Source organism: Prinia subflava, chromosome 7 (assembly GCF_021018805.1).
Source record: "Prinia subflava isolate CZ2003 ecotype Zambia chromosome 7, Cam_Psub_1.2, whole genome shotgun sequence".
NCBI classification, from domain to species: Eukaryota; Metazoa; Chordata; class Aves; order Passeriformes; family Cisticolidae; genus Prinia; species Prinia subflava.
In genome coordinates, this window is record NC_086253.1 from 26,249,993 (window position 1) to 26,273,305 (window position 23,313).

The 23,313-nt window shown below is 39.5% G+C and overlaps 1 protein-coding gene across 15 annotated transcripts in view; it reads right to left on the bottom strand.

The window, feature by feature from the left end:
• Window positions 1-23,313, bottom strand: part of FRYL (FRY like transcription coactivator) — a 186,651-nt gene that overhangs the window by 115,241 nt on the left and 48,097 nt on the right. Inside the window, exon 1 of one of the 15 annotated variants that reach the window (XM_063401904.1) lies at window positions 7,980-9,371. The exons of the other annotated variants lie outside the window; for them this stretch is intronic. Coding sequence (XP_063257974.1) covers window positions 7,980-8,055 — 76 coding nt within the window. The 5' untranslated portion in view covers window positions 8,056-9,371. Of the gene's footprint in view, window positions 1-7,979; window positions 9,372-23,313 lie in introns of those variants that run through there. 15 annotated transcript variants of the gene reach the window in all.

Genomic DNA, 23,313 nt, shown 5'->3' on the forward strand with positions numbered 1-23,313 from the left:
TACAAGCAGAACAATGTATGATTCCACCTTAATATCCCCAGCTTAGTCTGTTGTGGGTTTCTGGACACAGAGTTCAATCAACTACCAAAAAAACTTTGAACTTCTCAGCCAAACCTCAGTACACCTGGGTTAGCTTCCTTCTCTCTTCACGATGCTGTCATAAAAACAAAGTGCCAGTTGCCAGCCTCTCTTTTTTTCAGGAGAAGACCTCATTTGTAGCTGAAAGAACAGCAAAAATCTGGTGATATTTGGCCCAGCTGCTATGTCCTGCTGACAGCCAGCACAAAGCAAGATGTTGGAGAGAAAAGGGAGGCAGGTTTCCACTGAGATGTCAGACACGCGATTTTCTAAGCCCAACACGGGCTGCATTAAGAGCTGCTGGGTTGTTATTGAGCACTGACCCTGGCACCCTTGCAAACATCACTGCTTGTAACCTGAAGATCTTCAGCTCTAGTTCAGCAGTGTGAACAAAGGCAGCTAACAAGGACGACGAATAAAAGAAGCAAAAGGAAGAAAATGAACAATCCCCAGAGCTAGTTAGGCCACTTTGATAGCACTGTGACTGTAACAATTCTTTCAAATATCCATGAATTAGGCAGCATTGATTTGCAAGAGCTTAAGGCATTAAAACATCTTCCTAGACCACCATTCTTGTCTGTACCAGTTGTCTGCAGAGAAAACTTCAAAAAATAAAGCTGAAAATATCCCCAAATCACACACCAGCTGTGTCTGATGGGCAGAAGCACAGGAGTTATTTATACCTCTCATGCTGTGCTTTCCTAAGATCTCTTTACAAAATTAATTGCTTCTAGAACTTAAATGAATTCTTGAGCAAGAAACCTATAAATATTTATGCTTTAAATTAAAAATTTTATTTTTGACAATTGAAATGGTTGTTTTTTAAACTCTTAGAAGTCTGTCTCTGAGGCTACATATATCTGACAAAAAGTACTCTTTCTTTCCTTTGGATTTGCAAATTCTTGATTCTTAGGAGAAGAATGAGAAAAGGCAAAGAATGAGGAAAATGTTTCATATGCCGGCTGTTTTCTACTTCTACTACTTTGAAAGCATTCAAAGTATTTATACATATAAATTCATTAGTTGCATTTGTTCTGAACTGAGTAAATCTGTCCTATGCATCATGCTTTTCTTGTTTTTTCTAATTATACGTACTTAGGGCATCAAGTTTAAATTCTGATGAAAATTAATTAAAGAATCATAAACCATATAATTCTGTAACTGTATTGAAATATTTTCCATATCTAGGTTTTTGACCATCACTGTATTTTAAGTACTTCTAGATCAGTCTATAAGAAACTCCCAGTTTTGTGTAATGAGAATTATCAATGCAAACACAAGGATAAAAACTTTATTTCTTTCTGTACATTAATTTTCCAATAATTAATATTCTAATATTAAAAGCAGTTAAAGCAATTCTATGCCTTAACATTTTATTTTCTTCTGTTATTGCAGCTTAGTAGTCTGTTGCACACATCATGTTTCATTTAACTCCCCTGAAATCCCTCACAAAATGTAGTTTCCACCAGACCTACTAATATAAATCTTTGCTTGTGACATTCACACAGGCAACTGGGAACGTTAAGAGTTTAAAAACTTAATTCTTATTTACAGTAGTATTGCCCAGTTTCTTTTAGATTCCAAGTGTCCTTTCTGATTTAGAATGGCCTTTTCCTCTTTAAATTGACCCTTTATTTTGCACTGTACCTAACAGAAGTTAACAGCTCCCGTTGACTCTTTGTATAGGAATGAGGAAGAACATTTACTTCTATAGAGTGGAAAATTTCTACCTACATGTACACAGGATATAATATGGCAAACAAAAGTTGGCAATCACCTTTCCAAATAAATAAATGTCATTGTGTTAGTTATCTCTTAAATGCTATTAAAACCCCTCATGTCTAAACCTTTCCCCTTCAAATACAAAGGCACCAGAGCTAGAGTGTAGAAAAAAAAAAGTCAGCAGAAATGGGGTATTTGATATGGCTTGTTGCAATTGGTTTATCTGGAGCTTTCCTGAAGTCCATGCAGAGCATGCAGTTTGTTCCAGCAACAGTAGCTGACAGAGTGGTTTGCATTTGGTGCACTTTTTCCTTTCAACAGCATTCTCTTCTGCAATTTGAATCATTACACAATGATTAAGTTATGGGCTTAGCAGAAAGTCTATCACTTCCATAGAATGAACTTCCCAAAGGGAAGCTCATTCTAGCATATCTATGTCTGATGAAGATAAATAATATATATACCAACATAAAATGTACTTCCTATAACACAAGCATTATATAAAAAAATTAATGCAAAGAATTTCACACAAAACAATCTTCAAAAAAATTTTTGTTTTAAGTAACTATTCAATCATTCCATTTTTACATGCAGAGAAGTCCAAAGTAAGGCCCAAAACATCATATAACATTAGCTAATTACAACTTGGTAAAAATCTGGATACATACACTTTCCTAATGAGCATCCACACTCTAATGCCCAATTTACATGGAAGGTATTACAGAACAGACTGCTGACATCAAATAGGTAAGGCAGGCAAAAAGTATACATGTAGGTATGAATGCTTAGCAATACTGGAAGGTAGACCAACCTCAAAATACCCAAATAAACCCCACACACATCTTCAGACATACAGAAGAAAAACAAGCAAATATAAAAGGGCTGCTATGCAAAAGACACAAGAACAAGACTCAAGGATCCAGCTGGGCTGAGATGTCCATACATGCTGATCAAGAGAGGCAGGCAGCCTGTCACTGCTAGAAAGCTGATCCTCAGCATCCACCCTCCTTTCCCTTCACTCATGTATGCTGGGTATTCTTCAGCTTCAGGGTGGTACATGGCTTCAACTAGTTTGGATGTTATAGTTACAGCCTTGTTATCTTCTTCCAGCCTACATCCACTTCTAGATCTTGTTATTCCAAACTTACCCAGAAACAAAGAAGGAAGGAAGGGGGCAAAACCCTACCCAATTTTCTCTTTACATAGCAAATTTTACTACACACAGCATTACTAGCACCTCATTTAATGGAATATATGCCAACACCATATATCAGGAAATGCAGTGACTCATGTGACTCAAGATGTACTGCACAGGACATCATCATCAAAGGCCACAGAAGTTCATAAACAGAGCCAAATATGGAGGTCACACTCCACAATACATTAATACGTTGATATATTCACACTGTGTTGGGCAGTATGAATATATCAATGTATTAATGTACTGACAGAAACTTGCTTTTCATGTGACAACTTAAAGTCTGTGAAAGGTCATCATATGTCCCTTTAACAAGAAAAAAAAAAACTTGCTGCACAAATTACACTTAGATGTAATTTTTTAAAATGTTTTGTTTTGTAATGTATTGGTTTTGTTTTTGTTTTTCAAAAATGCAGAATTTAGTAGTTTTTTCAAAATGTAACACATTTGGATTCATCTTTCATTTAAAAAATTCACTTTTCATTATGTCAAAACAATTTTGGAAGATATAATCATAAAGAAAAATTGCTATATTCTCTAGAAAGAGCCTATCATGTTTCAGCATACAAGGCAACACTACTAACTGAGGTGATCCTTTGAAGTCAAAGTTTCAATAAAGAAGAAATTTCCTACAAAAAAGACTGATCATATTATTGTTTGGGATGCTTAACACTAGAAAAATAAATTTAACACCCTACTTAATATTGTATTTATTTAATAACTATTATTATTTTAAAAGGCACCAAAATAATATCTCATGAAAATAGGATTTCTCTACATTCTGAATTAATACTGATTTTTCCACTGGAATATAAAAGCTGTATGAAAATTCTCTACAGCACTGCAGTGCCACTAATAACTCTTAGCCCAAAGGACAGTCTGGAAGGAGAAGCAATCATGTAATGTCTCAGACCAATTTTTTCCTCGGGTTTTATTTTTATTTGCTGTTTAACAGTTAATAGGAAAACAAGTTGAAATTTATCATACAATAATGACTTCTAATATGTTAAAAACTGGTGCTTTTATCACATTTAAAAAGTATAATCCACTAGCAAATTGGCACAGAAGCAGCACACCTCCACCCTCACCCATCTTCTCCTAAAGAATAAGACTGGCAATAAAATATTTGGTTTCCCAGAGTTCTTCCTATGGTCCTTTTTCATATACATTCCTATCATGGCACTGTAACATGACCTTTCTTATTTAAATTACAGCTTCACTGCTGTCCTCAAACAAAAAGTCACAAGATAAAAATGAATCCACTACATCTACTTCGTTAAGTACTGAGAGCAGAGCAGAACCTCTCTTGAGAGCCAAGAGCTCATTTTTGGTTGGTAAAGAAGGAAGTAATCTTCAGTCAAACTAATCCTATGGGATGATAAATGAATCTTAAAAAGTGGATTTTCATTCACAGAAAGAATGATTCACAAGTATCTGCCAGGCAGCTCCCCAGTTTTCACGTGCTCGTCAGCACCTGGCAGCCATAGCTCCAATACTGCACTTGCTTTTAAAGCTGCTCCATTTCTTTCTGATTCTATAGCAGTTTCCAACTCAACTGCTGTACAGGCAGATACAGCTTGCTTTCCTAGCAGGACTTTGTTCCCAGGCTCACAAGTCTCAGTAACTTTGAAAATCACTGTCACAAACCTTCATCAAAAAGAGGCCAAGGGCAAAGACCTCACTGTAGCTTTGGCAGGGGCATTGTTAAAGAGCAGTCCTGTTCTCTTAACCACCACAAGTTCTTGAGATACATGAATGACCTCTAACTCAAGCTGAGCAGGGTGGTATGGAAAACCTCACGAAGCACCTCCAAAAGTGATTCACCAGAAGAAGACAGGGACAAATTCAAGGACAGAAAAGCACCCACATGACAGGTGTACCCTTCTGTTTAGTCCCTTCTGTCCCTTCAGCACAACTGCAGCACAGCAACAGAAAGCTGTGTGGTAGGTTTTAGAAAGACAATACATCCTATTTAAAAAAAACCAAACCCAGAAATAATTCTTTATTTCTGAACAGGACACAACTATTAATACAGTATATACTGGAAATGCAAAAAACCTTTTAATAAAGCAGCAATGGATTATACGTGTGTTTACTGGAAAGCCATTGCTCCTGTGCAGACTTTAAGTCCCAGAAATACATGCCTAGTTTTCACTAAAACTTCTGTAGTATCTTACAGAAAGGTATTTATTACTTCATGCTTTTCACTGTAAGCAGTACCACATCTAGTTTTTGAACCCACATATTGCATCACTAAAAGCAATTCTCATGGCATCCAGACCTCCTTAACCCTAAATGAAGGTTTTTGTGGACAAAATACAAGAGCTTTCTTACACCAAGTACCATAAATAACAATGAAAATCAGCATTTTCTCTACAATTTAGAAACTCAGAAGAACTGTTAGACAGATCACATATTGAAACTGCAGTAGGCTAAACAACAGAATCCAAGAGATAAAATACTATGGAGCCATGTAACCTGAGGACAAGCCACTATAAAGCCCCCATTGCATTCACCACTTCAGTAAGCAAACAGTTCTTAAGCAGGAACATCCTCACTTCAGTGCTGGATTAAAAGAACATTCCTGACTCCATTTAAAAAGAAGTAATGCCTAAAATCGTTGGCACAGAGACAGCATTCTGAAACTAGGCCGTATGAATGTCACTTCATTGTTGTTACTGAAAGAAAAAAAGATCAACTACAATAAAACCTTAGCCAGCACTGCAACATTATGCCAGCTAAGCAAGCCCTTAACCAGACCCATGGAGCTTTGCTGCCTTTCTGTTACAACACTTAAACACTGCAGATGCCTATTTTTATGTATGTGGAATTGCATGCAAGCACACCCACTCCTTTTCTAACATCCTTCAGCATATAAAAATTTAAAAAAGTTACAATATGAATCATAAAAAGTAGCATTTGCACCTAAAAATTTTATGAAAACATAACAAAAATTTTTCTCAGGTAATTTCTTAGCATATGGATATTTACTGAATTTCCAAACTCATCCTCAACATAAATATTGTGTAATGCCTTGCTCTGCACATACTGCATCACTTGACTAGAAAACGTTTTAGGAGCAAGGAAGATGGCTTGCCCACTTCAGCCCAACTCCCTAAGGTACGCATGTGAATCACAGTCCTTGGAGGCAGCACACGCTGCACAGAGGGCTCTGCTCCTGGCCGGTCTGCACAGCGCCGTCAGAACGCGACTCTCGCTTGCTCACGGAGCAGACGTGCAGCTATGCTGGAATCACAACCATTGCCACAAACGGAGGGACAATCCTGGAAAAGTGGAATAAACCCAGCTATCTCACCAGCGCACACAGAAAATTGGTTTGGTGCTAGATGACCCAAGTGCCACTTGAAGGAGTCAGGAAGATCTTACTCCGTTGTGCTTACATAACAGAGGGCATAAAGGAGAAAACATAGCACCATATATAACCTCTTCACAGACACCCTTTTTATTATTATTGCTCTCTATCTTGTTATTATTATTACTCTGTCTTGTCACAGCTGACAATTATCTAGTCTAGAAGCTGCAATTTATCTCCTTATCTATACAATTATATATCTAGTTGCAGACTAAATTTGTTGTAACTGATTGTATCCTAGGATTTATTTAGTTTGGAAACAATATACATGAATCAACATTAAGAATGTTTAATCATTTTTATAAAGCATCTTCAACTTCTACTATAAAATACTGGAAAAATCCTTCTGGTTATCTCTGTTGCAGCAAGCTTGTTAATAACTACCAAGTACAACTACAAGGTATAACTTGGAACAGATACTGTTAATTTGCAAGACACAAATTAAACAAACTAAAAAGCAAAACCTATAAGGAAAATCTGTTCAGAAACATGCATTGCTTTAATTTGTAAGACAATAGTCTAGAAGTTATCAGCCCAAAAAAAATAGAATTACAGCAGTTAATATAAAAGGCAAATCAGAGCTGAATGAGCTATCAGGACAAACTAAGTATCTGCATACTCTCCTAGCACTGATTAATACACTGTGTAATAAATTACTTGCTACTAATTCCTTCAAACAAGACAGGTGAATATATACTACTGTATTGGGGTAAAAATCCTAATGGAGGTATTTTGATGAAGTGCATGGTGAGCAGAACCAGTGCACCCCAGGCCATCTCAAGCAGCAATTAATGAAACATAAAGCTGAGATACCAGTTACCTCCAGATCTTAACTTTTTCTGGTTTTACATATACAAGAAACTTCAGACATAGGAACTACTCGGCTAACGTTCAATTACATCATCTTTGTCACCTCCTGCTCTCCTGTCATGAAGTTGCTGTGCTTACGTTAGCAAAGCCTTCTGCCCAGCGCGAGGCAGCTCGGGGCCGAGACCCTGCATTGAAGCTTGTGTGAAGGGGTGACGTGAGGACAGACGACTTGTCTGAACCAAGAGCAGCATCCTTGCTTCGTTGCTTCAATTCAGACAAGGAATCCTCCTAGAAACTCTCCTTTCAAACCATTTACAAGATCAAAGTGGGCAGTTTTTGTAGGCATAATAATAGGTTTCAGGCACAAAAATAATGCCTCCCTGTAAAATACACTGTCCAAGGGTGACTGATTTGCTTCAAAGGAGCATTTGGAGCTTGACAGAACGAAGACATCAGCATCTGGTAACTCCGCAGAGATGAGCATCTACTCATCATCTCTCCTGGACAGCAAAGGGTGCAAAGAACTTTACCAGACTAAAATAACCACAACCTAAGAAAATAATAAACAAATATATATATACAAAATCTTACATGAGAAATAAGAAGCAGATAGCTCTCAGACTGGCTATGCCAAGTTGCACCAGCACACAGGACCACTAAACCCCTGTTTTTAAAGGGCAATTTCACACAGGAGCAAGCAAAAAAAAAAAAAAAGGGGGGGGGGGGCGGTGGCGGGAAAGGATAAGGTATCTGCTACTCTGCTACATTGCTGTGGTTCCCGGTGCAGCATATACTTACTGCTACTGCCGCTCCAGGATTTCAGCAGAGACTTAATGCTGATCTCGAAGAAGAGGGAGTCCTGCAGGCTGAGCATGGTGCGGGCAGGGCGGAGCGGGGCGCCGGCCGCGCCGCCGCCTCCGCCAGCACCCGCGGGAGGGCCGAGCCGGGGCGGGCCGAGCCGGGGCCGCCGTGACGCAGGGCCGGGAGCGGGGGGCGGCTCCTGCCGGGACCGACCCCTCCTCGCCCGCCGGGCCGCGCCCCGGGGGTGTACCCACTCTCCTCCCGAGGGATGCTCCCAGCGACACAGGCACAGCGACCGAGCGCCCCAGCCCTTGGCAGCCGCACGAAGGGACTCCTTGCAACTACAACCAAAAGAGGCTAGAAAAGGCTGCTGTTTGTGCTTTCCCGAGAATTAAATCAACTTCCAACCGATTTGTTAAAATCGTGATGAATTAAAATAATCCGCCCAGCCTTGCTCTGCACAGTGCCATAAGCCATTCAAGCCGTCTATGCTGAAAGATCAGCAAAATCAAAGGCGGAGTGGCAGTACTGAGGACGGAAAATCACAAATATGAAAAACAGAATGACAGTGGAGGGCACGAAGGCCGTGTATTCCCATGGTGGATGCCTCCAAGAGAACTACAGCCAATTTAAGTCCGACACGTACAGCCAGTAGCAGTTCTGGATGTCCCACCCCCAGAAGCAACCAAGGCCAGGCTGGATGAAGCTCTGAGCAACCTGGCGCAGTGAAGGGGTCCCTGCTATTGCAGGAGGCTGGAACTAGACTAGCTTCAAGGGCCCTTCCAACCCAAATCCTTTTTTGATTCTACTAGCTCTCTGGAGTTTGGTTGGTGGTGGGGTTTTTTTCCTTAAAGTGTTATAAAGAACTTGAGCTGGGGTTTGTTTGCTTTGGGTTTTGTTTTTTTTTTTTCTTGGTGTTTTGTAAAGGACTTGACACAATTTTGGTATTTCTGATCGTTTACTCTGTCCATTATCATCTCAAATGCCACAAGGGAAAGTCTCTTAGAAGTTACAGTTCTGGGTTGCTAGGGATGCAATCGAACACTGCCTCAGGTAGCACTAGGTTTTAATGCCATTCTTTTGGGATAAAGCGAGATACTTTACCAATAGCCTTTGCCCATTTCAACACAAGGTAAAGCAGTTTCAGATAAACCTCCTTCACCTTATCCATACTACCAGGTACAACCAAAAGTTGGCTCTCTGTCAGCTTCAGGTGTCATCTTTACACAGATCAAAAACACACCTGAAAGTGTCTCACAATTTTATTGGACAATTCAAAAATTTCAGAGAGTTTTCTACAAACCAACAGGAAGAAATGACATGGTAATGTTTGTTTCCATGACTGCCACTAAATTACACGTGTAACACTGCTCCTGGGTCAAGTAACAAGTTCAGAGACCTGGATGCTGAGATTATTGTAGCAGTGGCTGCCAATAGCATTTCTACTAAGCATGTCTACTTAAATTATAACTTGACCATACAGATGAACCAAAAACTCATGTGGATCCAAGGAAGACTGATTAACTAAATCTGTTTTAAGGTGATTTTTTTAAAAACCAATTTCAAAACTGCTGTCCATACTGTATTAGGAGTAAACACGCCATAAGGAGGAAATAATGCCTGTGTCCTCGGACAAATTAGAATTATCTGAAGTTGTAGGAAAGATGTGAACAGTGTACATCAAATACTTTTCAGGTTGGGGTTTATTTGTGGTTTTGGTTTTGTTTGTAGCTGTTTTAATCTATATCCCCCACCCCCAAAAGACAAAACAGTTATCCCTAACAGAGAAGTAACATAAACCAGTTGATGTAAAACTGTATTAAGCCTGTATTAAGTGGCTCTAAGTGACAGGTCTAACACAGCAGCAGAAGGATACTGGAGAAAGAGGCTGGTTCAAACAACAGCTGCTGTCATTTAGGATATGAACAGTTTTATTAAGAGGGAGACCAGTAATATTGTTCAGTTTTCATAGACTAAAAATAATCCAAACTTCCCCATGCAAAAAATAATTTTCTCTAATAAGATACTGAATTGCCACCTATACCAAAATAATAATTTTTTTCTTCCCAAACAGGGTACAGCAGAACATGCATCCACAGAGTAACTCTTTGGGACTCTGCATCAAACTTTCTCTCATAAGCTCGTTTCAGGTAGTACTGCCTACGTGGTAGGTAGAATTACCTCATACTCCTTTTCATCACTCCTTTTATGAATACATTCCAAGTTACACTTCAAGCACTCCTTTTTCCTCTTACTAAGTAAGACATAACAGAGGTTGTATTTTGCTATGAGTAGGACATAAAGGTCAGGTTTTGGAACTGGATGATAAATTTCACGACTAATTTGAAAGCCTGTATTAATTATGGTTGGTCTCTGACTGCCTTTAACACTGGGCTACAGAGACTTCTTCAAAGGAATCATTGTTAACAGTATGCATTCCAAAATCATGAGCCAACTCTCTCAGCACCTCAAAAATAATGACTTTTTAAAATACACTTTGGGTTCTTTGTAGTTGCCCTTTTTCCCCCTCAGCTTTTATTTTTTAAGTTACTAGTGCCAAACACTTACTAAAAAACCATCATCCCAGAAACTCCAGGAGACAGACTAAAACAACCCTACAAAAATACTAATCTTCATGTTCCACCTTCTGGAGTCTGTTAAGACTTTCAACAATCAGGTAAATTGTCACTATTTCTGTAAAGTAACATTTCAAAATTAAATGATTATTAGGAAATCTTTTTCAAAATTTGATTTATGACATTGAGGTGTTTGGCCAAGCAAGTTACATAGCCTTTCACCACAGCATCTGAGATTTTGTAGCACTGTTATTTATTCACAGTATCAACTAAGGAGCACCATCAATTGGGTTTCCTCAAGGATACTAGCAATTTTAATTTGCAAAGATTAATAAAAAAAAATATTAGCCCATTAATTTCTAAGAAAGGAGAACTGTAAAGTACCAAGAGTATAAGCTTCTCCTAAGGATTTCAGTAGATGCATTGAAGACTAGGAATATATAATATTAGGAACAAAAATATTTTGAGAAGAAAGATGATCTTTTAATACTACATGAATATGTATGCTCTCATACATATACGCACAGACATAGCAACTTTGATTAAATGGACACCACTAGTTTATTAGATTTAGAAATGGCTTACACCAAGTATTTTCACAGTCCTCCTCTTCCCCTAAGAAAGGCAAAACCACATTATCACTACAAGTCCATTTAACAAGAGGAGTAATGGGTCTGTCAGTATCTTAGACCCACCATACAAGCATCAGTGCCAGAAGAGTTATTGTACAACTTTGCACAATCCTTCCAACAATTGTTCTTCCTCACAACTCAGTTTAACTGTTTTATAACCAAAGGTGTGTAAATAACTGCCATATCAGACTTTTTGAGTTTTGGTTTTCCTTTGAAACGAGTTAATGAAACAACCTACCAAATACTAGAATTATCAGAGGATTTCCATATAAACCACAAAGTTTAAAATGCAACCTTTTAGTTTTAATCAAAACAAGAATAGTAAAATCTGGAAAGAAAAACTATGGATTACAAGCCTCTGAATCTTGGACAAGCACAGACAAGGCTAATTCTTTGAGAAGAGCCCAATGAAACTCATCATGCAGAGTTACAAGATATCAACATCATGTATTTCTAGAACTGTGTTAGAAAAGTGTCGTTTACAACATGGATTTTTTTTCCAGTTCCTCATTCTCAGAGAGGAAAATGAAAGACTCTTTTGCAAAGTACGCGGTGTCTAAAACAAGAGAGCAACAAGTATGACCACTAAAAATACCTATGCCTTTGAGTACTTTTAAGAGAAGTCTTCCATAAGATTAATATTTTACTATTTTAGATAAAATGGAAAATAAAGCACCTGCATTTTAAATATAAGCACATAACTTTGATCTGGAGCTGGTTTGATCTGGAGCTGGTTCATGTAAGAAAATAATCCAAAAAGAAAATATGAAATTGAGGATCTGTGCATACTTTTTTAAATAGGCTGAACATTACACAATTCCAGTAAATACCCAGTTTATATACTGATCCCAGTATTTGCATACCTTTTGATTCTGGATCAGTCTCACTTCGAAAGGAAGCAGACCACTATAAAGTCTATTTTTGATACTTTCTCAAGAGTCTAGGTGAGGTATGCATGAATAAGCACACTGGTATCAGTAAGCTCTTAAAAGAGCACGACAAGAACTGGACTGTAGGCGCAGTAAAGCAGAAGTGCTCTATCTGCAGACACAAGCTGTTTGTCCTCTACTAAAATGATTAATCCAAGTGCCCAGTCCACACCATGCTTTCTGCTCAGATATGGAAAATTCTCAGTAAAGAGGATGGCCAGATGCAAATTGCTCAGGTTGCTTCAGTGACCTAAGTCAGCAGACTCCAGGCTGCAAATAGAGCGATACATTATGAGATTCACGCACTGTAAGCCCAGCTGCTCTAGGAAGCATTAGACTGTCCATTTGTGGTACCATTCATCCATAGCACTCTTCACCTGTACAAGCAAAGTCTGTTCAGCACTTCCATACACACTCTTCAGATGGAATTTTCAATACATGTACAGTAAGCCCAGTCACAGGACAGGTAAGATTTGCCTTGAGTGTTTTAATAGCTAGAGAACCCAAGCAACGCAAGAGATCAGAAACTTTTCCACTGTAGATAGTACAGATTACAGAACTTTTCTTTATTTGTAGAATTGGGTATTTAATAAAAACATTTCTAAAAGGATCATTATCTGTAGTAGGATCAATACATTTACCAGAAACGTTTATGCAAAGGCTATTTACACAGCTTTGCTTTAATTCAAGTAACATCACACCATTTTCTTGGAGTTGCCCAGAGACACTGCTGGCAACCACTTTGAACAATGTACATGAAGTGCCATATGCATGATACTGCTGCTGCAGTAACTGCCAGAGATCTGGCCTGTGGCAAACACTGATATGCAAGACCAAAAAAACTTAGTATGATTCACACAATGTTGTTTTTGCTTCACCTCTACAGACTGAAAGGTAAGAGGGGTTTCATGACTGAAGACACTGTTGTATTTATTATCTTAAAAGAGCAATATTTAACTTCAAAAAGTTTGCTTTTAAATGGCAAATAACACTTTACAGGTCATTAATTTGTGTTTCACAGGGAGCATTACAGATTTTTAGCTTCATTTCCTTTTTTTGCCCCCTTCATTTGAAGTGTTATTCCCCAGTTCTACAATAGTTTCATTTCTCTAGGAGCATATTCATAATATACTACCTCCCTCCCTCAAACCCCCAGGCAGCTCTTGCTTTTTCCTAATGGGATGGCCAAGATAACCAAATATAATTTTTCTATTTATCCCTCTATAAAATAATTTAAATTATTTTGAACAAGGCATTCTGGCATTAACTCTCAATTTAAAACCACAGCTAAAGGCATTCTTTTCAGTTACAAAAAACATGCAGCTACTCTTCCTTCCAGAAGTTTCTTCACAGTTTTCAGACCTACTACATTCATCTTCAGGATGATAAAGACTGACAGAAAATGCATTCATGCAAAGAACTACAAATAATATTTCCCATTTAAAGTAAATTATGAACTTTACAGCTACTTCTGGACGGACACTGAAGATGCACAGCCTTCTTGCAGAACACGGTCTTTGAGTAGGATCAAAGAGGACACAGTTAATATTTAACTTTTCATTAAGTTAACAATGTCTAGGTTGAACAGTAAATCTGCTGTAAACAGAAAAAAAAAAGGGGGGGAAAGAATCCTCCACAACCTTCAAGAGTAATTAAATCTTGAAAAATCAAACCATTTTCAAGGTAGTTTAACAACAGCCTCATGAATTTTGTAAGAATTTATACTAAACAGACATCCAGCCCTTCTTGAAAATCTAGCTCTCCAGATCAGCAAACATCGTAAGACTACACGGAAACAAATCAGCAATAAAAAGGTGAAACATTCCAAAAACTGCAACAGGCAGTTCTGAGATGATATTTAACCAATCTCCCAAGACGAAATGAGACAGGTGATACACAAGCCTAAAGCTGCTACCACATCTTATACGTCTGACAAATACAAGTTTCTCAATTGTCACAAGCAGCCCTGTAACTAAAATTCTGGAAAACACAGTGATTTAGTCCCTTCTCAGATGCTAAATTTCAATCTTCAATGACTGCAAATAAAACTGAAAGGTATAAAGCCCAATTAGGATGGTTCTATGTCAGACAACCTGAAATAACTGCCTTAAGGTCTGACCTATCCAATTCTGTATCGTGTCAGCCTCCTCCTGTGCTTCAGCACAAACATACCGATCCCACTGGGTTTGGGGAACCAGCCCTCTGTTTTCACTAGCCTTTTAAATGGAACCTGGACACAGTTACAGAAAATCCCTGCTTAGTTGCTGGGTGTTTAAATGGATAGAGTAAGGAAAGGCTTAACTCTGTTACCCTACAAGGCCTCAAGACAACTGCTACAAATCAGTTATGTTTCTATTTTTGTTGTTCCTCCCAAGCTGCTGGATGTCTGTGCCACTTTTACAGGAAACATCGTATTTACATTATGCAAGGATCAGTTATTCTATCCCTATAGAGAGCACTGGAGTGGAAAAAAATCCCACTGAGAGTTTATGATTCATCTGGGAAAACTTAAAACAAGGAAAAGTTAAAAAAAAAAAAAGTTACCTACAGGGATAAACTCAGCACAGAAGCTGCAATCTGTTAAGCCTCATGAGTGCAATAGCACTTGGGTAGAACATATTCTCGGATGCAGATTACCACTGAACCCACAGAGCAGTTGAAGATCCCTGTGTATGTGCTCGCTCTGTGCCTGGAGGTGAATTCCTGCCTTCCTCCCTCTGCCATAAGCACAGCTGAGTGTTTGCTCCTGAGCCATCCCCACCGCAGTCCATTCCTGTTCCTACATTAAAGCACCGTAGAGCCCTGCATAGGTCTCATTCAGCCACCTCTGCCACACTCAACAGCAGGCAGAGGGATGAGGGATGGCACAGTGACAAGAGGGAACTACTATGGGTGTCTGTAAAACCTCCTCACAATCAGAATTTATTCCACCATGGCTCAAATCCCTCCGTAGGCAGCAGCTCTGCACACACAGTTTAAGGACTTGGACAGCTGTACTTAAGAGTCAGGAAAAGGAAAGCAAGAAGGGGCAAGGCATGGACAGCAAATTTTCTCTTGAGGTTTCAACTCCCGAAATTGCCTTTCCTGATGTTTCACTTACACAGGGCAGGAGAACATGGAACTCCACCACTCAATATTAGAAATAAATAGAGTAATTACATTAACATGGCATTCTTCACAGTTGAACTAAACTGGCATATTTCTTCTCCCCAAAGCAAGTATTTACAGCCTTTTTTTAGTGTATTAGTTACCAGGATTTAAACAATTAAGTGTTTTTAATGCTGAGTTTTGCAGCTTTCCCATCTCTGTGAAACAACAGATACTTGTAGGAACCTGAAGCATAAGTAAAAAAACAGAGATGCTTTTAAGATTTAAAAAGATAATTAAAATGTAAAATATACATTGTTTTACAACTCAGAAATAAAATAATTAATGAGTGTAATTTCTGAACCTTTATCTTGAGCAAGCATGCTGTTACACTAAAGAAAAGCAAGAAAAGTAACACAAAAATCAGAAAGGGAGAGAACCAGAACTAGTAACAAACCCAAGGGCAGCTAAATGCAACAGACAGATACTAAACCTAACACACACTAAAACTTTTACAAGGCCGTGTTTGTCTGGGAAGTTGTGCAAATAGTGCATAACACAAAGTTCTTTAAAGGGCTGGTGGACTACAAAACAGCCTCTGCCAGCACTGCGCACGGGGCAGCAGCTGCGAAGCCCAGTGCTCCACCTGAGCCACGGCAGCAGCTCTTATCTGCACACCCGCATCCGGCACAGCGCATCAAACTAAAGCAGTGGGGGCACTACTGCAAGCCCTACTAATTACTGAAAAATGAACAACTGAAATCAGGTGGTGAACCCATGTTCACATTGTGTTTTAGCTTTCTCATTCAACTGGCTCTCCCTATTTGTCAGTCATATTACCATTGATAAAGCATTTGCATACATTTCTCCCAGTAACTGATACGAACATGTTAATTATCCAAACGTACAACGTACCTATAAATGTCTATGGTATAACTTCCTCAATATCTGGGCAAATTAACCTCTTCTGCTCTGCATGGCTCTTTCCATGAAACAAGAATTTATGGAAACCCCAATCAACAACAAGAAAAAAATGTTTTAAACTAAGTCTAATTAACTGAAAACAACATACTAAATTAAATAAAAATAAATTATATACAAGTTTTGAGTTTCTTTTATATGTGTTACTGGTTTTCTGTTTTAAGTTAGAAAATACTTTGAAATTAAAAACATCCTTCCTTCAGCAAGTCATACTCTCAAAGAAGTAATTGAGACAAAGCTCACACCAGTGCATCTCAGAGATGCCAAGTGACACCAGACAGTTTTGAGTCAGTCTCTAATAGGACTGTGCAACAGCATCCTGATGTTAGAGTATCTGAAGCTTATATTGCCATACTGGTCTTGTCAATGAGCATTGAAAGTATTCCAGGCAATCAGGGTCCACAACATGCCTATCACTACAGACTTCACTGGACTAATCAGCTAAAGAACTATTATTATTTATGTAGTATCTCCCTATTAAGGCATATAGCACAGCTCATGAAGTGAGGATACACCAAGTCCTGAACATGCAGAGCATGTCATGAAAAACTGCTGCAGACAGAAACATAATCTCTTCAGAAGGTTCCAATGGTAAAGTGACACAGCTTTCTGAAAGTTGTACCCATCTTTTCAAAACAGTAGTGCTTTTGGATTTCTCATTAAAAAAAATCCTTCTTTCATAAATAAATACAAGCGTCAAAAATTTACAAGCATGAGTCAAGAACACTCCTGTCTGGGAGGATGGGTCTTTGAAGGGACCTTTTAGAACTTGGCTGGAGAAGAGGATGCGTTTTGAGTAAAACAACCAACGACACTAACACTGCTTCCCAAATCACAGGGACTCTTCAACAGCATTTACTACCTGAGAGAACCTAATCCTACTTGAAATGCAACTAAAGGCTATTCAGTGGTAAGTTAAGAGGCACAAAGAATGACATTTACTGAAACTGGAAAGTGGCTTTCCACAGTAGCCCTTGATGAGGAGGAAGTAGCTGAAATTCTTTTTCCCTCAGTTTGGAACCACATAATATAGGAAAACATATAAAGTCATAACTCACAAGGTAAGAATCAATCTGTTACTGAAGAGCTTAGAACAAAAGCGACTAGAAACACAGAAGTTTACAAACCAAGACATAAAACAGTTAACAAATGCAGCCAACAGAAACTACCAATAGCCACCAAAAATATCAATTACTGAAAAATATCATATCTGACTCTTCCACAAAATCCACATTTTCATTAGAAACAGAAAAACCATATCTAAAGGAGATTAAGACTAGTTTGATCACGTACCAACTAAAACTTTTCCATTTGAAACACAGATTTCTTTTTCAAGTGATAATTGAAAAACCATTTAACAATGTTCCAATTCTAATCTTTCTGTAACTTTAGTCTGAATTGCTGGTATCACGAGCACGGCACCTTCATATGCAGTTGCTGAATTAATCCTGCTAGTAAATACTATATTGACCTTTCAAATACATTCTTGAATATTAGGAAGATATTAGTTGGGAATTTTTTAGGCCATAGATCAATTTTAATGTTTTAAAGCATAACAGTTTTTTTACTTCAAAGAAAACAGCTCCTTAAAAATAAGCTGATTGTTTTATTTTACATGCTATCCAGCCTTCTATATACTCTACCTTGGGACCACTAAAAGACATTACTGATAGCAAATTAAGTTTTAAAATCTGTTCTACGTGCCAAGATATTTACAGTATAAATCAAAAAAGAAACAACATGCTAAACTCTTCTCTCACTCTCAAGTGTCACTTTCAAGGCCTGTGGACACCTTAGACAGAAAGAATTTAAAAGAATATGTTTGTTCTTCTATTACCACTGTATCATAGATAGAACAGTTTTACAGTAGCAGATATTTTTGCAACAAGTTTCTCCATGTCTTGTTGACTTCAGTACATCATAGCTCTCCTCAATCAGCTTTTGTAAAATCTTCTGAAAACTTCCTTGGGTTTCTGTTAAGTTTTCTCACATCCCCCACATGTTCATGTCTCTCCCCCTCTCCTTCAAATTAAAAGCTTTATTTTGTCCCTCTCACAACTACCTCAAAAATAATTGCTGATTGGAAAAGTCAAGAGATGCTTACTTAATTTACAATCCTCCCACTAAAATATTGTCCCATTTCACCTTTTATTTCTTCCCTTAATAAACTGGAGATTTTATTACTTCTTAACTTTTCACCTTACAATCTGCAGGAGAGAAAGTCAAAAGAACAGAAAAACAAAGTCCAAACAGCAGGTTGGTTTACTGACATTTACTTCCTAAATTTGCTGTTGGTTATTTCTCACAGTGTTCCAGTTTGCTGCCTATCCACAGGTATTGAAAGGGAAAGGGGGTTTCCTCTGGTTCAGCAAGTTGAATAGTCTCACCAAAGATAGACATGCAATGGGAATACCAAAAATGAATATGCAAGACAACAACACAGGTGGAGGGGTACAATCTCCTGTTTAACACTAACAACACTAAGCCATTACATTGACTCAGCTGTCACATGAAAGCTCATGTTAACATCATGTCTGAGAAAGTCTTTTAAGTGCTTGAAGTCTAGAAGATGCATAGAAAAAGACCCTGCAAGTGTGACACAAAGATAATCTATTAAGTGGCCAACAGCAATAAAAAAAATCGATAAGCCCTCTTCACCATGTGTCAAACAAGTGAATTACCTTCTTACTATATACATACACTCCATTTAGATACATACACACATTTAGATAAATATACTCATATAAATATGAGTAGCTATTAAGTATGAAGAAATACTTCTTCTGGACCCACCTTTGATTTGTACTGATACACACCTTGTATGAAGCACTAATTACAATTACTTCACCTCTTGACTAAAATATATCCATTGTAAATTTCTGCATACATATTCTTCAGATGAAACCCTAAGAAAAACTACTGCAGAAATGTATTAGGTATATAGTCAAGTATGCAATTTTAAAAAATCAGATCTTCAAAAAATAAAAGTAAAAGTTATATTTGAGATGTCTCTGACAATTAAACACGTATATAATTGATTTTCTATATTAATGGTAAAATAAACAAGTCAGAGGCGTACCCTCTTTGCACTTGGGTTTACTTTTAAAAAGATTTGCTGGACCTTATTTCAGTTCTTTATTGACTCCATCTTAAGCTAATGCCTTACTTAAGAAACATTTACCCAATGGTCATTTTATCTGCTTATAAGCAGTAATAATAAAACGTATCATCCCTGCGCTTAAAATAAAACTCTGGAGAGATGCTTGTTTTTCCATTTATCTAAAATATTAAAGAGCTCATTTTCCACAAATCAATTAAAACAGAGGATATCCAAAAGGTGACTGCTACTTTTGGTGATGGTAAGACATCTAATGCTGTCCTCACTACCAACCCAAAAAGCCCTTTCAGCAAGTTGATTCCCCTTGCTGATTCATTTCAAAAAGTGCCCCAAATACATCGAAACATTTTCCGCTCGCTTTGTGAAATTAATCTGCTCAGGGAAAAGCCACACAGAACCCAAGAGAAGATGGGGAAGGTTGCACAGCTGTGAGCGAGATTGCCCTTTTCATTGACAGCAAACTGTTAGATCAGTCTGATCCGCTTGTAAAAGTGCACTCAAAAATCAAGCCAAAATCTCCTTTCCCCACCTTCTGTTGCAAAGAGCTTCAAGCACAGATTCCAAAGGCCCTTAGGAGAGGTTCACTTAATATTTCTTATGGAAAATATACACAGAACAATTTCCTGGGGCATTACTCAAGCAAAACAATGTTATCTGCAGTGATAAGAAAACAAGGAGAGAGGTTAGAGATTTTTATGTAAATAGCATTCTGGATCCCAAACAGTATTATGGAGCAGTCTTTAAAAGCAAGCAAGCAGAGATTGTAGGGAGAAGCCACGGTACTTAGCTACACACCAACCCCTCCAGCCTCCTCTCAACAAAACTCTGTACTTGGGTACAGAGACTGACTTTTATTTCACGTATAAGCACCAAGTCCCAGGTCATCCTTTGCTGTACAGGGCTGACTAGAGATGCAACGGGGAGCTCAATACACCCTGCAGAGCTGCTGGTTTTACAGGGACACAGTGCTCACAGGTACTTTATGTGTATCCAGCCCCTGCTGCTAACCTCCTGAGGCAGCTACAGCTCCCATTATTTACCTCTGTGAAAAAGGCTTGTTGTGTGTGTGGCTCTATGCAGATATTTACTATATACAATAATGCTAGGTAGAAAAGTTATGCTGTATTGACATTTGAATAATATAGTAAATGTAGTTTTTAGCATTAAGTTTTAGTAATAAAAGAATTGTGTGTAAGATATTTTCTTTAGCTCAAGAAGAAAAAAAAAAAAAAAAAAAAAAAAAAAAAAAAAAAAAAAAAAGGGAGAGGCCCAGAGGTGTTTCTCAACAGAGATAACAGTTACAACAAGAAGAAGAGAACCCCCCCCTTAGGACTTCCAGAAGACAAGATGCATATCTCCCTGCATCCACAGAAGCCACCTGGTCAACCCAGACTGAATCCACACGAACCACCTGGTCAAGCCCAACTCCTGGACGCCCAGGATTAGAAGGGGGACTCTGGGCAAACGGGTCTGTCTTAAGATAAAGATTGCATAATTTTGAAATTTTGGTCTTCAAAAAGGGGACATTCCTCCCGAAGGAGGCCCTTCTCCTTCACAGCCTTTGTCTGAGAGGGAGGGGGGACGGTAGACCCGGGCTACCTTCTTTGCTCTTATTTGTCTCATTATTTGTCCTGTCTCTGAAAACTTTTTTAAACTTTTATTATTGTATTAATTTTTGTAACCAATTTTTATTCTTTATTAACATTTCATAAATTTCAAAAAGCGAGTGATTGGCGTTTATCACAATTTGGTAGCAGAGGATGGTTAAAATACCCCCACTGTGAGTACTGTGAGAGGATTGGGAACGGGGAGACGCGTCCCGCCTGCATTAGGCGGCCTCGGCTCTGTTCCTCGCAGAGTACCTAGAAAGGGGTAAGATCCAAGGACAAAAGGAGGCAATAAGGCAAAGAGAAGGGAAAGAATTCCCTAAAAACCGCGGTAACCAGCTCCTAACATCAAAGTGTACACGAAGAATAAAGACCCAAGGACAACGGAGTGGTCAGAATTGCTGGGATTGGGGGTGGCAGCGTTTGGCGCGGAACGGGGGCTGAATGTGTGTGTCTGAGAGGCGGGCTGGGGTAACACCCGGACCTTCCAAGCGAGAGCGGAGTCCCCTACGCTGCGGTTCCGTTGTCCCGCGAGGGAGGCGGCCAGCACGGGGACGAAAGTGAATGGTAAAAAGGAGTGAGAGAAACCCCCCCAGGGAAAAGGTAAAGTGTGTGAAAAGGGGACCCTAAAAAAACTTTTGCTGGGATTGAGGAAATTATTCCAAGAACACCCAGGTTTATTGTTTATTATAATAATAATAATAATAATAATAATAATCAGCTGGATTGAGGAATTATTCCAAGAGCACCCAGGGTTGATAACCAGCTGGATTGGAGGAAGCAATTCTGAGACATCCAGGGTTATGTTAAATTCTGCAGAATCTATGAAATAAAACCAAGAGCACCTGGGGTTGGGAAGGGAGAACCCCCAACACTGCCAGATTGAGGGTTTGTGAAGGGCATTGTCTGGCCAGGTTAAAGAGTGTAAAAGTGTGTGGAAAGTAAAAGGTACCTTGTAGTTGTGATTGTTTTGTTGTGTGTGAGATTAAGTGAAAAATAGAGTGGAGTGAATGTGGACGAATGAAAGTATAGAAAGTGTAGATTTTTATTTTTTTTTAAGCTTTATTATAGTTCCTCAGAGAAGGTAAATTGTATTAAGAAATAGTGTGGGAGAAAGGAGAAAAGTAGTTTTTGTGGGGGTAAAGGGAAGCTGAACAGAGACACGGGGGGGGGTTGGAGTAGAGAGAATATTGAAAAATGGGACAGAAATCCAGTAAAGAGAAGATAGGGAAGAAAAGAAAAAGTAAAAAACCATCCACAGAAATTCCTCCAGACAGTCTACTGGGAATCATGTTAAGTAATTGGGAAAAAAACCCTTGTACAAGGACAAAGGATAAAGTAAAGATGATACAATTTTGTATGCTAGAATGGCCAAGAGAGAAAATAAGATCTGATCACGTTTATTGGCCTAGATATGGTTCCTTTGAAAAATGGATTTGTCAGGCTTTAAATGAATTTATAAATTCAAAGGAACAGAGTGATTTAGAAGAAAGAAATTACGCGGCCTGTTGGACTGGAGATTATAGGAAAATAAAAATTTTTAAAGTAACAGAAACCCCTGGAACAAAGCAAGAAAGGAAAGCAGGGAAAAGGAAGGAAGGGGAACAGGAGAAAAAGAAAGAAAATGATTGGGACCCTCTACAGTTTCTACCCCCTCCTTTTCAAAGCACGCCTGCATTGCCAGAGTCAGGACCCAGCGGGAGGTCTCCCTCGGCCCCAATGTCGGAGCTCGTCCCCGCCCCAGCATACACCGCGGGTCCCGGCTTGTCGTGTGATCTCGCCCCGGTCCCCATCCCGAGCGCGGGTCCGCTTGGGGCGGCAGCCCCGATGGTACCGGGACCCCTTCCCCCCCCGGCCCCGGTAGCCGTTCCCTGTCTGCCTGGGGCAGCAGGAGCGGGCTTTCTGACCCCTTCCTCCATAGCCGTAAGTCCGCACGCCTTTTCACCTGCCACAGTGACGGTGGCGGGTTCGCCGGCCACGGTGGCGGCGGCGGGGGAGGTTTTCCCTTCCCTTTCTCTGCCAGTAATTGCGGCGGACCCTCTCCCGCTCGAGGCGGCCGCCCGTTTCTTGCCCCTTTCCCCCGCGACCCCAGGTCCCCAAGCTTTTCCGCCAGCCGCGGGAATAGTATCGCCAGAAACGGCGGCAGCAGCGGCCCGACCCTTGCACGCCTCTCCTGAGGCTATGGAATCACCAGCCCTCCCATCTGCCGCAGTGATGGCGCCGCAGGCAGCTGCGGCTCCTGGCCCTCCTGGGGCGGCGAGTCCCTCGCTGCCAGCGTGTGGCGGGTCTCCGTCGGTCCTGTCCCCGATGACCTTGGCGGCAACCCCGGCCCCGGCGATGCCGGGTGCTGCTGCCGCGGCCCCGTTTGTGCCGGAGACAGCAGACCCGACTGCCATGGGCC